We start from the raw sequence: 15,365 nt of genomic DNA, 5'->3' as shown, positions 1-15,365 counted from the left end.
TTTATTGAATTTGTGTAGTTTTTGGACCTGGTATACCTACTTGCTTTTCAGAAAGTAATCAAACGGGGTCCCTCCAAACAGAATGGACAAATCAGCCAAACAGTATTTGATTTGACCATAATTTTTTATTTACTACAGAGTTAACATAGCCATCATGGGCATACCAATCTAAATATCTATTTACTCTGATAAACATTAACTGATGCCAAGTAAAGTATTGCCAAAAGGGAAAAAAAGACAGGCAAAAAAGACAATAACATTTAAAAATATATGTATGTAGATATTACAAATGATAAACATCACGAGAGAAATAAAAAGTAAGAAAAAAGCTCACGTTTTATTAAGACATAAATGTTGCAGAGCTTCTCTGTAAGCCTTCATTCCTGTAATTTTTTTTTGAAAACACAGAAATATAAGTAATAAGAAAATATCTGATAATGACAATACATTTACTCAAGATAATAACAATTGGGCATATGTTAGACTGAAAATAGATAACTAAAACTTACGCCTCCCTCCTAAAAGTTTCCTGAGATATCTTGTCCTTTTCCATCCCCTCCGGACACTCATTAAACTTCTCTATCCCCAGAGTGGTTAATGCTGTGAAACAAAATGATACACAGTATGTTGAGTGACGGTTTCCTTGGGAGTGATGGAAGGAAATATCATTGGTGTGGTATATAATTATTAGATTTATAAAGGTTGTAACCAAAAGGTTGTTAGTTCTTTTAATCTCTGAGCTGATGAAGTAAAAATACATCTCTTCTTGTGTTCTTTGAGCAAGCAATTAACTTTCATTGGGTAATTTGCTCCGGATTAGACCATATGGTAAATGGCTAAAATGTCTGATAACATTGATCCCAATTGTTTTAGGCACTTAACAGTAGTCACCCCAATGTCTTTACCTCTCCAGATAACTTGTTCTGTGACTCACCTTCTTTATACTGAACATAAGTTATGTGCCCTTGCTTGATAGGGTCCAAGATTCCAAAAACGGCATCCAGGTTTGTGTCATTAAACAGGCTTGGGCATCCCAGTGACCTCATTTTGGACAGTCTTAACTGTTCTAGCTGTGTGATCAGGAACTCTCGTGGCCTCCCTGTTGTAGAAATAACACAGTACATGTAGACTGTCAGAGGTATGATCTAGCTACTTATTTTACTGAAGGTGGAGCATTAAACCCTCATATGCATTATTTTCCATTAGAAAAGTTAATGCGCATTTTCCATTCGAAAGGTTAACAACATAAAATTATGTAGTACCACACAAGCCCCAGCGGCACTGGTGGGCAATAGTTTGGGTCAGATGCTTCCCAATACTGTACTGAACTAATTAAGCTCTCTTCCCTTCATCTGCAAATGCAATTGAATATGTGCTTTATTAAGTGGTGATCACTAAGCTTGAAAGAATGTGTAACTACTGCAGTTACTAAAAGCTTTCGAATTTGATTGACAGCTGTGTCTTTCGCTCTTATATAGCCTCAGTAAGCCATGTATGCTAAAATTATTTGCTTTCCGTCCCTCGTGCTGAAATAACTATTCCACATTAAGTAGGATACACGTGCCCGCCCATGAAAATCAAATGCCCGTCCAACACGTGCGTTCTAGCGCTGGGCCTGGTATCAAACAATAAGAACGTTATAAAACATGATTCGGGTCCGGATTCATGACTAGCTAAGGTTAAAATAGCTTTGTTTTTAACGTTCCTTGCTCCTCGGTCTAGCAGTCAGTGTAGCCAGCCTAAGTACCAAACATGGGATAACGATAACAATAAGTATTTGAAAATACGTCTAACCTGGTCTGTGAAAGAGCAGCATACTTGTTAAATTATCCATGAGTTCAATGATTTTATGTTTTCTAAGAAAATCTGCAGCCTCCTGCTCTCTTGGCGTCGCCATTGCTGCCAATTTAGTTACATCGGTTGCTATGGATACGCCAATATGTATGGTGAAAGTCTGCGACACTGTTTTTAGTGGGACACTTTAGGTCTCGTGTTTTGTTATGTGTCTATGTGGGCCTGACTTTATACCTTTGGAAAGGTTAAAGTATTTCAAAAGCATAGTCATAAAGCAGTTTACTTCTGCTGATTATAAACAAACAGAACATTTACATACCACATCTGAAATTATATTAGAATGTTGTTTTTCCTCATTTACATTTCCATGACAATGTACAGTAAGCATTACCAGTCAAAAGGTTGGACATACCGACTCGTTCTAGGGTAAATCTTTATTTCTACTATTTTCCACATTGTAGAAAAATAGTGAGACATCAACACATATAAAAACCATTTAGAAACTAGAATACATTTATATTTTAGAATCTCAAAAGTGGCCACCCTTTGCAATGAAGACCCCCATTGCACACTCTTGGCATTCTTTCAACCACCTTCATGAGGTTGTCACCTGGAATGCTTTTCCAACAGTTATTTTCTAACAGAATGCTTTCCCAACACCTGTTATTTGAATTGCAATCTAGGTGACCATCTCATGTAGATGGTTGAGAGAATGTAAAAGGTGTGCAAAGCTGTAATTAAGATAAATGGTGGTTGCTTTGAAGAATCTACAATATAAAATATATTTTCTTTTATTTAACACTTTTGGTAGCTACATGATTCCTTGTGTGTTATTTCCTAGTCTTAACTACTATTCTACCATTTGGAAAATACTAAAATTAAAGAAAGAAATATACCTATATAGATGGGTGAAAAATGTAAGTAAACCTAAATAAATTAGTGGAGGAACATAATGAATGCAAGATGCTTCCATAAAAGTGTACTAAATGATAATCAATTCACGTCCTATCATGCTCTGTGGCATGTATAAAAATGCTGAGCAGGCCCAGCTGACCATGATTTTAGATCAAGGAAGCAAGTGGAAAGGATTTAAATGTTAGATCACCACCATCCCTCTTGTGTTCCATCCCTCTTGTATAGTTGCAGAGACTCGTAGAATCTATTCCAAGGCGCATTGCAGCTGTTCTGATGGCTTATGGATGCCCAATGCTTTATTGAGCCAGTTCATGTGTTTTTCCTTTGTCACCCATTTGTGTGTATATTTGACATCATTCAAACATATGTTAGTATCTAGCAAGGCCTGAGTAATCCAACAGAAGTCATAAAAGCAAAGTGATGGCCATTGTCTTGCCATCACTTTGCTATAACTCTCACATCAAGCAGAGTAAGCGGTTCCATATCAATGCATATATCCCATTTGATTACCTGGTTGGTCATGTGATCACAAATCCAACTAGGTCATCAGGAGGGACCTGCCAATAAATGAAACTGAAATAGCCTACTTTAACATTGAGATGGTGCTACCCATGCATGAAAAGACACTAGTAGTGCAGTTACACAAATGAGACCACGATGCAGAATGTGCTAACAATGTGCAATGCAACTTTCCAAACAAAATGTGTGTGCAGCAGCATAACGGACCCTGTTTAGATATGGCTAGGGACCCAGCATACTGGTCCCTACCTTTTGGAAATATCTGTGTAGCACAGCTATGGCTAGGCAGTAAAACATTAGAATCCTCTATACATGCCCTCAACAACTCACAAAAAACGTCACTCTATTCAACTGCCACACCATCTGGTCTTAACCCTAACTAATGTAATGTAACATATCTTAGGAATTTGGCGGTCAAAGATTTACATAAGATGATTTATGTATACCCCAAGACCAGTCTGAAAATTGACACCTGCCAAAGGGTAACTTTTATGCCTAATGCAGTGGACAGACTAGTATTGCTAGTAAGAAACATGTGAAACTTAATTGGATTTCACAAAATTGTTGTTAATTTTAGAATTATACAGTAATAGATCAATTTTTTTTATCTATTACATTTAAATCTGTGATTTAAATATACTGAATGCACAATTCTTATGACTTTATTTTATATTTCTTATAGTCAGTTTTCACCAGATAGTTCAAGATAGCTATACAGTAACATAGACAGAAACAGCATTTATTAACACGCTTTAAGCTGACTTAATTCACCGTCAGCTTAAATGTATTTTGTATGGCCAAATCATCTTTAGGTAACATCAGACCAAATATGATTATCAAATATAAGTTGATTTTAAGATTTTTTTAAAATATATTTCTGGGTAGTGGCTTCTAATGGCTTTTTTAGTGCTCTTTGAACAATAACACTCTCCTATCTTTCACCACTTTCCTGTCCAATAAAGCATAAATGGCCTGAAAAAACATTCCTTATAAAGTTTATAATGGCTGAAATTGGAAATCTCTTTGCAACTTAAAGCTCCCTCCTTGCAAGCGAGTAATTGGTTTGGAAGAAAAAATCAGATTCTAGCCTATTAACAGTCAGAGAAGTGCATACCCCTCCCTAGATGACCTGCTGCATATCATAACGTCACTTTCATTGGGATTCATGGGAAGATATCATTTAGACAAGACCACCTTTTAAAACAATGGATTTTTTGTGGCGCTTGGCCATTCTGAAAGAGATTATACGACCATAGTGCTCTCTTAAAGAAAACCAATTGATCCATGCACTAGTTTCTTTGGCCCATTCATTAATTCAGGGTGAGAAAAATTTAATGACATTCTTTAAATCCCTTGTTCTCAATGGTGGAAAAATAAACTGGAGGCTCCTGATGTAAAACACAGAGAAACCTGAACCTCTAACCAGCCATTTGAAACCAGGATTGCCAGCAGCAACGTTTTACAGTATTGAAACAGGTACAATAATACTAAATTAAATTACTTATTTGATATATCCATTTCAAGTGACAAAAATTCCACTGTACACACAATTTTCTATTAACATATCCCTTTCAGGTTTTTAAAAAGATAGTCCTTATTTAAAAAAAGATTGCGCAGAGGTTAGATACAGTGCCCCCCCCCCCAAAAAAAAGTCTGCTCAAAGGGTCACTGTCTTTGTGCAGTTGCAGCTGCCTCTTCCCTTGCTTTGAATCCAAGCAGTTCTGTCTTCAACTCGCCAGGTTTGGGAGGGATTTCTGGAATTGTCTGGTGAAGGGAAACAAAATGGGAGCCACATTCCAAGCAATACATTTAAATGTATTAGCTTACCAACAACCATGCAAACGACATGTGGTCACATGATGAAAAAGCACATGTTGAAGGATAAGTGTTGTTGCCATGCTTACCAGATCTGGTCTGTAGTACTGGTGGACCACCTCTGCTCCGGCAAACATGGATAGGACACTGGCACCAAACATCCGCAGGTACCGAGGCCAAGACACGCCAGCAGGCATCCTCACATTCAATAAAGGCCAAGCCGCTACCTGGACAGGAGAGAGATTGGCATTGATTTTGTCATTTGAAACAAATAGACAAATTCCTGTTATGAAGCAACATTTCTGTCCCCATGAATTACTTCCTTATAATTTCTGTAAAATGTGTAAAATATTTATAACAAATGGCTTAAATTATAGTTTTAGGTCTGTTTTATCACATAAAAACTTTTTTGTATTTTGCTCACCTTTATTTGGTACGTGTTCCATTATACCACAGTGCAAAGTAATCAACGTCCACAAAAACTTAGACATCAAATGATAACATACTAAAAATATATTTTATTATTTTATAGACCATATTAAACTCTCTCTAATCATAGATATTATTATTTGAGTGCCTGAGCTTGACCAATATTAGTTGTTTTTTTTTTTTACCGCATAACAGGAATGACCCAAATGCAATTAGTTCAATAATAATTAAAACAACAGTAGGCCTAAAAAGCTAATGCTTTATTAGCATAGATAAAGTACTCCTGTGTCTCTACATCTATACTGTGTAGCTTCCACACACTTAGTGTCAGTAGTTAGCTCCATAGCAATAGTGGCTCGTTTGTCAAACCATCTACAATAAACACATGCATTCAGGCTTTAACTTTACCTTGGTCTATTTTCAGAATGACAGTTTGAAGACGCTTGTTTTCCAACCGAAATCTAGTTATTATTGAAGGACACTGGGAGCTGGGTCATTTAGCTAACACAGCTCTGCTAACAACCTTTTCTTCGTTAGTTAGTTACCATCGTCGGGTAAAATTGGTGGCGCGCTATCGCCACCTATCGTTCTCCTTTTATAGATGATAATGTACATATGTATGAAACTACTTTTAAATTCTCTTCAAAAAGAAATAACAGTAAGATTTGAAACTAACGGTGTACTTTGTTGATTCGAAATATGTGCATAACCATAAGGCACGTAACCAGAAAACAGTTGATGTTAGGCCAGATCCACACTCCAACCCAGTAGATGGCGGCAATGCAAAGAATTTTGGTTGGAAAAAGCCAACAATAAGCTGAAAAGACGGATCACCTCAATGTTCCTAATGGTCTTTGTTTTGGGTGCATTGATCGCCCTCAATCGGTACATTTGATGAAAACGGAATTCTAAACATATGTATAACAGGTATGTCTCTACTCACATCTCTTTCATTCGCACGTTAAGCTGCCCGCTAGCAATTTTCCTGCAAGCTTGTTTAGTAGACTGTTTAGCTAGAATGAATGTTGGTTGTCCGTAGCCCTTCCTATCACCAGACGTCTTTGTGGTGCTGTGATAACAATCAGTTTGCCATATCTAAAGACCGACAGTTTGCCAATACTCCTACTTTGGTAACTTACAGAGTAAAGGCATATTTTTGTAGCTAACAGCAACATGAATATTTATTTAAGTAAATCCTCGTAAAGATGGAAGAAAAGCAGTATACGTCACTGACGGTTCCTACGGATTATCTCCAACAGTGGTGAGTTGTCCTCCAAATGCATTGGTGTTGGAGGTTTTGGATGAAATAATTGTGTTGTGGAGTGAAAGTGTGGAAGTCTCCATCAACATGCATGAAAAAATAGCATTTTGCAAAAACTGACAAAACTGTTACTATCGTCGAGGCCTAGAGCAGGCTATGCAATATTGTCATCCTCACCATCAGACAAAGCATGTTTTCTCCTGCTTAGTGTTCTTCTAAAATTAAGAAACCAACATGATTCTGTTTAGACAGAATGAAGCCGGCAGAGAAATAAACAGACATAACTACATGGTATATGGTCAAATATTCTGTTTGCCAAGAAAAAAAGCTATATTAAGAAGTATATATGCAATAGATACTATTCGGATGCAGAGAATAATGGTATGTGATAACTACAGTAATCCTGGACCTTAAATCTTGCGAAATTACTACATGGTCATTAACAGCACCCAGGCACATTTTCAAATTGGCCTATGAGTAGGGCCCCAAGTTCTTCCTTACCTGTAGTTTATTAATTACTAAGAAGCAAACTGAATGAAAGTGGTAGACATCTACCTGAATTTGACCATTAAAACACTTTTTTTTCCTTCCGCAAAAGGTTTTCTGTTTAGAGTAAAGTTTTGGTGGCAGAACATTTTAGATTAATGATTATAACCAGGAAATATAAGACCTATGAAACCAAAAATTTGTGTAAGAATCAACAATTGACTGTCTCTATTTTCTGTTGTATCACATATTTGTTGATGTGAGCTCTTACTGAAATTCTAGGAGCATTAAACATGCCATTAAGGGCCCTCAGTCGTTTGTGTATCCGTTATTTGTCTTCAGCTATGTCTCATCTCAGGACAAACCCCATCAAAGCTTAACCAGATCCACCGTTTGACTCCTTTTATTTTTTATTTTTTTTACCTGTAGGTACCAGTCCACCCAGCAGCACCCGCAAGCTCAACATGTGATGCAGTACCACAACACGGGCCACATGGGTCACTACATGGAGGGATCCAGAGAAGACCGGGTCATGACGGAACTGTCAGTCCACCAGGAGCTCCCTGTCCACCAGGAGCTGGACTTCCATCACGACTTCCTCGGCCATCAGGAGCCCATCGTCCAACACCATCAACCTGTGGAAACGTCACAAGGTACTTGAATACCGCCCTCCCCCTGCTCATCCATGCCGTTGGCTGATTTTCTGTGGTAAATATTTGCACAGCTTGATTCGCTACTCTGAGCTGTCATCCCTCCACATAATATAAATAATTCACCAGTAACCTCATGCAGTGCTTTTTCACTGATCAGTTAGTCATTCGATCTGTTTATTTGAATGGTGCCTTTTGTCGTTTCATTGACAACGTTTCAAACTGACAACGTTGCAGTCACACTACACAGACTCGGCGATCTATAAATCAGCTCGCCTCCCTGATAACCGCTCACTAACTGATCAAGATTAGCGATTCTGCACCTCGCCTCAAAGGGATTCCCTTTAAACATGTTCATTTTCTTTCTTTTAGCACCAACGCCGGGGAAGAGAAAGAGAGGTCGGCCTCCCAAACTGAAGCCAGGGGAGGGCCAAGCGCAGGAAGACCACGATCAAGCAGAGGCCTTAAAAAAAGCCAAAAGAACCCTGAACCGCTTCAACGGCATGTCTGTGGACGAGGTTATGGCCAAAACCCTGCCAGACATTATAGACCACAACCTGGACATTTTGATTGTGAGTTTTCAAAACATTTACCAGGTGATCCTTGTAGATTGGGAGTGTTATGTAATCCGGTTTACATAAACTTTTGTTAATCTGTAACCTATATAACTAATGATGAAACACAAATGTTCATTATGTTAACATCTTGTTCTACAGCATAATGCAATAATATATATTCTGTTTCAAGTACAACTCGGGAAAAAATAAGGAGACCACTGCACCCTTTTCTTTCCTTTCCCAAAAAGTTGAAAAGGTTTTGAGTGAGGAACAGAAGGGTTAAAATTAAGAGACCTCTGCAAATTGAACACTTCTGTTCCTCACTCAAAACTTTCCTTTTCAACTTTTTTTGGGAAGGAAAGAAAAAGTTGCAGTGGTCTCTTAATTTTTTCCAGAGCTGTATGTATTTGTTGAACATATGTAAAGGTAATTCACAGGACCATTAAGAAAAATAAGTGGATTGATGTGTTTTCAACATTTTTAGAAAAATAAAGCAAAGAAAACACAACAACCAAGAAGAAAAACAGACTGCGCAATATTATTTATTTTATTGTCCCTCCCCAGATTGGTATCAACCCAGGACTATTGTCAGCATTTAAAGGACGCCATTACCCAAACCCAGGAAACCATTTCTGTATGTAAATCATTTCACTTCAATTTCAAGACACACAAAATATTGTAATACAACATGTCTGTCTCATGAAGGTCATGTTCTTGAAAGTGCATGGAAAACTGAGTACGCTTTTTTGTGATTTCAGGGAAATGCCTGTTTCTCTCTGGTCTTACCGATGAGCAGCTCAATCACATGCATGACCAGAGCCTACCGGAGAAGTACGGTATTGGCTTTACCAACATGGTGGAGAGGACGACCCCAGGAAGCAAAGACCTCTCAAGGTGTCAAATCGTTATTTGTTACACATATAGTACTTACCAAATGTATGTCAATGAATGAATGGCATGGTAGTATAATTACCATTGATAGTAATAAAGTGTAGGTTTAAACTAGCTTTCATTATTGTGTTTTTATTTTTAGTTTAGTGTTGTCGTCATGGTTCACTTGTAGTTAATTGTCTAGGTTAACTTTTTTACTAATTCCACAGCAAAGAGTTTCGTGAAGGAGGCCGGCAATTGGTGGAAAAGCTGAAGAAATACAAACCACTAATTGCAGCTTTCAATGGAAAATGTGAGCATGTTTATAAACAGTGGAGTAAAACAAGCTTACATTTATGCTACGGGTACAGTTGAGCTAAGCTCACAAGGCTCATAAGGTATAGTTTTCTATAAACAATGGATATAGGTATATCGTACATTTATAAACAACAACTGATATAGCAATCACAGATTGACACTTTTAATGAATCGATAAAAATGTAATTCACCCAGTTGACAGTTGAAGAAACGGTTCAATCGAAATTTGCCTTCTGCTTTAAACATTACTCCTTGGGGTGCTGGAGCTGCAGCATTGGGCACCAGTAGAACAATTAGGGTTAACTTTCTTGCTCAGGGACAGAAAAATATATTTCTTTCCCTTGCCGGCTCTGGTTGGTTGTTTACTGGTCAGTTGGTTAACCCTATATAATGAGACCTACATATTTTCATGATGATGATATTCATGGCATTCCTCTTTGACAGGTATATATGAAATCTTCAGCAAAGAGATCTTCGGAGTGAAGGCAAAGAATCTTGAGTTTGGCTTACAGCCATACAAAATCCCAGAAACCGAAACAGTAAGTTGCCCTGTCAAAATGGTAACAATTTGCACATGATAACTAGCTATGCTAATATTGCCATTCCTTACTGTTGGTTGGGGGCCATAAAGGAGAGTGCAAGAGTTTTCTTTTATAAACAACCGCATAATCAAATTTGAATTTCGGGTGACACTGCGAGGTGGTGCAACATTTTTACCTGAACATTGTGAACACTTTCCTTGTTTTGCACAAAGGTGTGCTACTTGATGCCTTCGTCAAGCCCTCGCTGTGCCCAGTTCCCCCGTGCTCAGGACAAGGTCCACTTCTACATAAAGCTGAAGGAGCTCCGGGACAATATAAAGGGTGTGACCCCAGCCCCCCGGGAGGTGCAGGAGACGGATTACCACTTTGACTTGGGACTTGCCAAAGGTAAAAACATGATTGTGACAAACATTTCCTCACATAGCTGCATTTAATGGGGAACAGTCACTTGACCACCCCAAATACAAAGCCCAAGCTCTTTTAAAATACACTGGCTGCTTTGTTTTTGCTTCTAGTTTAGGGTTTCAGGCTGGGTGTCTAAAAGCCCTTTGTGACAACTGCAGATATAAAAAAGGCTTTGATTGAGCCCTTTAATTATGTTTTATGTTGTCAGATCAGTGTGTACTTCCAATTTTTCTTACTGAAGCAAGGGAAAATGATGATCGAAGAAGTTTTGCGTAGTTATTTACATACTTAGGAAGCTAACTTGGGTCTTGTTAACAAGTTAACAGTAGTTGGCTACACTTACCCATATCTGGACAACTAGCTTAATTCCAAAAATAGCTAAGTGTGTTAGCTAGCTAGCTACGTTTTACAGGCACCTCATGAGAAGTCTGAGTCATGTTACCATTTGCCAACTCTTGTATGAAATTGTCCTCACCCTGTCTAAGTCATTAAGACCAATCCTAATGAAAATGACGTGTACAGCAGGTTATTTTGGGTCGGGATGCACTGTTCTGTTTGTTTCAGTGCTGACGTGATTGTCGCTCTTCTTTTTTGTTTTAACAAATTACCAGTTTTCACAGTGGGACTTTTTTGCATTGGAGGGAGTTTTCAGGTGGAGGACTGTTGTTCCTCTTTAAAAGTCTAATTAATTTTAGTAAAGGCCTGAATGCATCTGAAACATACCAACAACAATGCCATTGATAATGATACCTGTTATGGTACAGAAATTATTATGCAGTGTGGTCAATTGAATAATAAACATAGTTCAGTCATGAGTAACCTGGTGTCTCCTGTGTTACTTTGCTATAGAGGATGCTAAGAGGATGGCCATCAAGGAGGAACAGGTGGATCCGGAGTACGAGAACTGTGGTGGGACACACGAGGAGGCACGGCAAAGCACTAGCTACTGCAACATTTCCTCCACCAAAGACACCAGTACAAGTGAGTTTCTGAAGACAATTGCTGCTTATGTTTCTGATCTTTTCTTATTGTACCTGGACCATCTTGCAAGGTGGATAGAAAAGTACACACTAAAAATGAGGTTAACTTTTTAATAGATTTTAGGTGTGATAATCGATAAAAACACTTTGCATGGAGGGCCTAGTGTCTGGTGGTTTTTCGCTCCTCTTTGTACCTCTATTGATGATTGAGGTCACTAATTAGGCCTACAGTATATCATTGGAATTTATTCAGAGCCTTTCAATTTCCCCACATTGTGTTGTTATTAACTTAATTTATAATTGATTAAATGTGTATATTTACGTATATCAATCTACACACAATACCCTACATTTGGGGTGTAACGGTACGCAGACTTCATGGTTCAATATGTATCAAACATTTTAAGGCACGGTACAGTGGAAAAATATGCAAAACATAAATTACATTTTATTACGAAGTTATAAACTTTTCCCATTGCCACTGTAGTTAAAGCATGCACTATGTAGGATAGTATTCCCACTTATTAGTAGTATTCCCAACTAATTATACAAATGATTAAATCTTCGTCCATGCTATAGGATAGATTGTACAGTAGGAACTGTTGTAAAGGGAACCAGCGGAAAAGTGTACTAATCATGCCTTTTCTGAATTGCTGTTGCCCACAGCCGGCAAGCAAAGTTTCATGTTCTAGAGTAGACTACTTCCGTTGCTAAGTTACGGCTCAAAAATCTGTCTCCAGGGGGAAACTCAGAGTTTAGAATGGTAGTTTTGTATGTAACGCATGTGTTTAAAACTAGACTATATTCATTCGGATCACAACGCGTACCGCTCCGAAAGTCTTGTACCGAAAGGTATGGATACGTGTACCATAACACAGAAATATAGCATGTGCATAAGTGTCCTGACCCTTTTCCATGATACTCCAAATTGAGCTTTGATGTATCCTTTGATGATCGTTAAGATTCTTGCACACACCTGTCTATATAAGGTCCCACACTTGAAAGTACATGTCAGAGCAAAAAATATAGTTTTAGTCATTTAGCAGGCGCTGTTATCCAGAGGAATTTAAAGTCCACACGTTTTAAAAGAGCTATGTGAAACAACCACGCAGTTTAGTATTGCATTCTAATGAATGAACTAGTTATAGGCGAATGTCATTGCTGGAAAGAAGACCATACAAATATTAATCATAAAAAGTTGATGAGACAACAGATAAAGGTGATGGTAGTGGAATTATTTGAAGTAATTTCTGAACAGGTGAGTTTTCAGATGTTTTGTGGAGATAAGTAGAGACTCAAGTGGAAGCTGGTTACATCACTGAGGTGCTAGGTTAGGGTGACCAGAGGTCCCGGTTTGCCCGGAATTGTCCCGGTTTCAAGCTGGGTGTTCCGGGTCCTGACAAATATCTGTAAAACACTAAAATGTCCCAGTTTACGACATTTACTACCAAATTGTCCCGGTTCTCACCACAATAAAAAATAAATAATAATGAGAGGCTAATAATAGCTGTAATGTTTCCACATACCAGTCGGAGACAAACAAACCACTGCGTAGCAAAGCAAAAATTATCATCAAAGCTCAAAACCCCCCGCTCCACCAAACACAAGCAAGCATGATGACCAACATGCGTGCATAAGCGCATACATGTGTGTGTGCATTAAAGTGCGCTTACACAAGGGTCCTGGTTTGGGGGTTTGAAAATGTGGTCACCCTATGCTAGGACAGAGAAGAGTTTTAACCCCTAAGGGCCAGCATGACCAAGAGCCCAGAGGTGGCTGAACTAAAAGAGCCTGGTAGGGATGTAGGGTTTGAACGTGGCCTGAAGGTAGGGAGAAGCTCCTGTTGTTGCTCCGTAGTCAAGAACCATAGCCTTGAAGCAGATTTGCGCTTCAGGTGGATGCCATTGTAGTCTGCAAAGAAACGGTGTAACATTGGAGAACTTGGGAAGGTTGAACATCGGGCAGGCCGCTACATTCTAAATAAGTTGCAGGGTTTTGGGAGCCCCACCCAGAGTGAGTTTTGGTAATCCTGACGTAAGATGACAAACGCCTTGAAAAGTTCCTGTACTGCTTTCTGAGTGCTGTAAGGTGGTACTGTACGAATGTTGAAGAGCATGAACCTGGAGGAGCGAGTCATTGCCTTGATGTTAGCAGAGGTGTGTCATCTAGGTGTGTCATCTAGGGTCACGTCAGGATTCTTTACACTCTTGGAGGAGGACACGGTTGTCAACAATGATGGACATGTCCTGAAGCGTACAGGATTTCCTGCGAAAGAGCAGGTCAGTCTTGTCAAGGTTAAGTTTGAGGTGGTGGGCCAACATCCAAGCAAAGATGTCAGCCAGACACACAGGGATGCTATCAGAGTGCTTTTTAGTGGCAGGGACTAGGAGACTATTCAGAATTGAAGGAGCATGAACATCAAAATATAGACTGGTCCATGAAGAAAGTCTGATCCAGATTGCACTGGACCTCAGACTGGGGTGAAGAGTCATATGTCAGCATATGATGGCATAATACCTTTTATCAAGTACAAATCTATAACATAGAGTGTAGAGAAAGTGAAGGGGTCTGAATTCTTTCAGGAGGCGCTGAAGGTCTTATTTGGTACAAGTTCAAAAGATAAACCAAAAATCAGTCAACACTATATCCTCCCTTCAATAATTTTGACACAGCTGACGTAAACATGATAATTTGACATTTTGTTTTCCACTCCTTGCAGCAATGCCCACCAAGAACCATGCTACCACCATGAGCCAGATGCCATACGACCAGTGGATGACACAGTCGTTTGCGGACCAGATACCGGACATTAGCTGTAACAGTAGCAATGTACCTCAACCTCAACCTCAGTTGGGAGCAGAAACGTTTTGAAGAAAGCTCCACGAGAAGATTATTCATGTCACACCGTTTCTGAGGCATCATAATGCATGCGTTACACTAGAAGGAAGACAGAGGAGAAATGGCCCATCTTGACTGGACTCCCATTTTCAAATCCTCTCTTTAAAACACAGCCCATCTTTTGTCCTCATTTTTATAACTATTTATTGCATTTCATACATACAGCATGTGTCCAGTGTCTTATTTTTATATTTTTAAAGAATGGGATTTTGTCATATCCCTCACTTGTACATGTGGAAGTGTAATTGTGCTCTGGAATTTTCAAGTTTGTTATTACAGAGATATTAAATCAGTTGTAAAACTGACATTTACAGTTATTTTGTGTGATCACAGAATGTATTGCTGTACATTGTTCATAACTGAAGTGATCAAGTAGTATAACATTTAATGAAAAGAATCGGTGCCTGACAGTCCCAGAAAGACATGGCTACACCGTACCAAAAGATATTGCGATGGAAACGAAGACAAGTGTTTGTTGTTGGACAAATTCAAATAGTGCCTACCCATTTTTGTCCGTCTGCTACATTTTATACTTCACCGTTTCGGACCATTTGTTACATTTTGTACCTCCTCACTGGGCCAGTTTGCTAAGTTTCTAGGGAGTTAGATTGTGGAAATCTCTAGAAAAAAGTGAACTGAAACCCAAAACATAGGTATACTCAATCACAAGGCCTGACAAGCAAAGAGGCTATGCCAACCTTCCCATCCCAAGAGAAATAAAGTATAAATCCCTACATTTATGGAAGTTTTTAAGGGAACTTCTTACTATTACTGAGGTGATTGCCCCCTTGTGCCGAATGCACCATGTCAGAAAGTGAATTAATATGCTGTGTTGTCTCACAATATTGCTTAACCGTGTTGTTAAAAGAATGGATAATATGGAGTAGACTTACATGCTTCCTTTCTTTCAATTTTTCCTACAGCCC

General features: G+C 38.7%; 3 protein-coding genes across 4 annotated transcripts; 1 reads left to right on the top strand and 2 right to left on the bottom strand.

The window, feature by feature from the left end:
* Positions 1-42: 42 nt before the first annotated feature.
* On the bottom strand, positions 43-2,043 carry si:dkey-42p14.3 (EF-hand calcium-binding domain-containing protein 10). Its single transcript, XM_010864465.3, has 4 exons — positions 1,795-2,043; positions 935-1,099; positions 510-600; positions 43-383 (listed from the first exon to the last, which is right to left on the bottom strand). The coding sequence occupies exons 1-4, from the start codon at positions 1,895-1,897 to the stop codon at positions 341-343; spliced, it is 402 nt and encodes a 133-aa protein (XP_010862767.1). The 5' UTR covers positions 1,898-2,043; the 3' UTR covers positions 43-340.
* A 526-nt stretch (positions 2,044-2,569) lies between these two features.
* c19h12orf73 (chromosome 19 C12orf73 homolog) lies at positions 2,570-6,034 on the bottom strand. Its single transcript, XM_010864464.3, has 3 exons — positions 5,881-6,034; positions 5,133-5,270; positions 2,570-4,992 (listed from the first exon to the last, which is right to left on the bottom strand). Exons 2-3 carry the CDS (start codon positions 5,238-5,240, stop codon positions 4,894-4,896), a joined length of 207 nt encoding a protein of 68 aa, XP_010862766.1. The 5' UTR covers positions 5,241-5,270; positions 5,881-6,034; the 3' UTR covers positions 2,570-4,893.
* Positions 6,035-6,257: 223 nt separating this feature from the next.
* Positions 6,258-15,365, top strand: tdg.2 (thymine DNA glycosylase, tandem duplicate 2). Of its 2 annotated transcripts, XM_010868959.4 has the most exons (11): positions 6,258-6,399; positions 6,663-6,733; positions 7,649-7,872; positions 8,242-8,441; positions 8,991-9,060; positions 9,185-9,320; positions 9,527-9,609; positions 10,059-10,153; positions 10,369-10,543; positions 11,411-11,542; positions 14,261-15,364. In XM_010868959.4, the coding sequence occupies exons 2-11, from the start codon at positions 6,678-6,680 to the stop codon at positions 14,410-14,412; spliced, it is 1,323 nt and encodes a 440-aa protein (XP_010867261.2). In that variant the 5' UTR covers positions 6,258-6,399; positions 6,663-6,677; the 3' UTR covers positions 14,413-15,364. The 2 variants fall into 2 exon arrangements, with proteins under 2 accessions (XP_010867261.2, XP_010867262.2); XM_010868960.4 differs by lacking the exon at positions 6,663-6,733 and having other exon boundaries at positions 14,261-15,365.

This window comes from Esox lucius, chromosome 19 (genome assembly GCF_011004845.1).
Source record: "Esox lucius isolate fEsoLuc1 chromosome 19, fEsoLuc1.pri, whole genome shotgun sequence".
NCBI lineage: Eukaryota > Metazoa > Chordata > Actinopteri > Esociformes > Esocidae > Esox > Esox lucius.
Note: the sequence above shows the minus strand (reverse complement) of the source record. Positions and strands in the feature narration are given on the sequence as shown.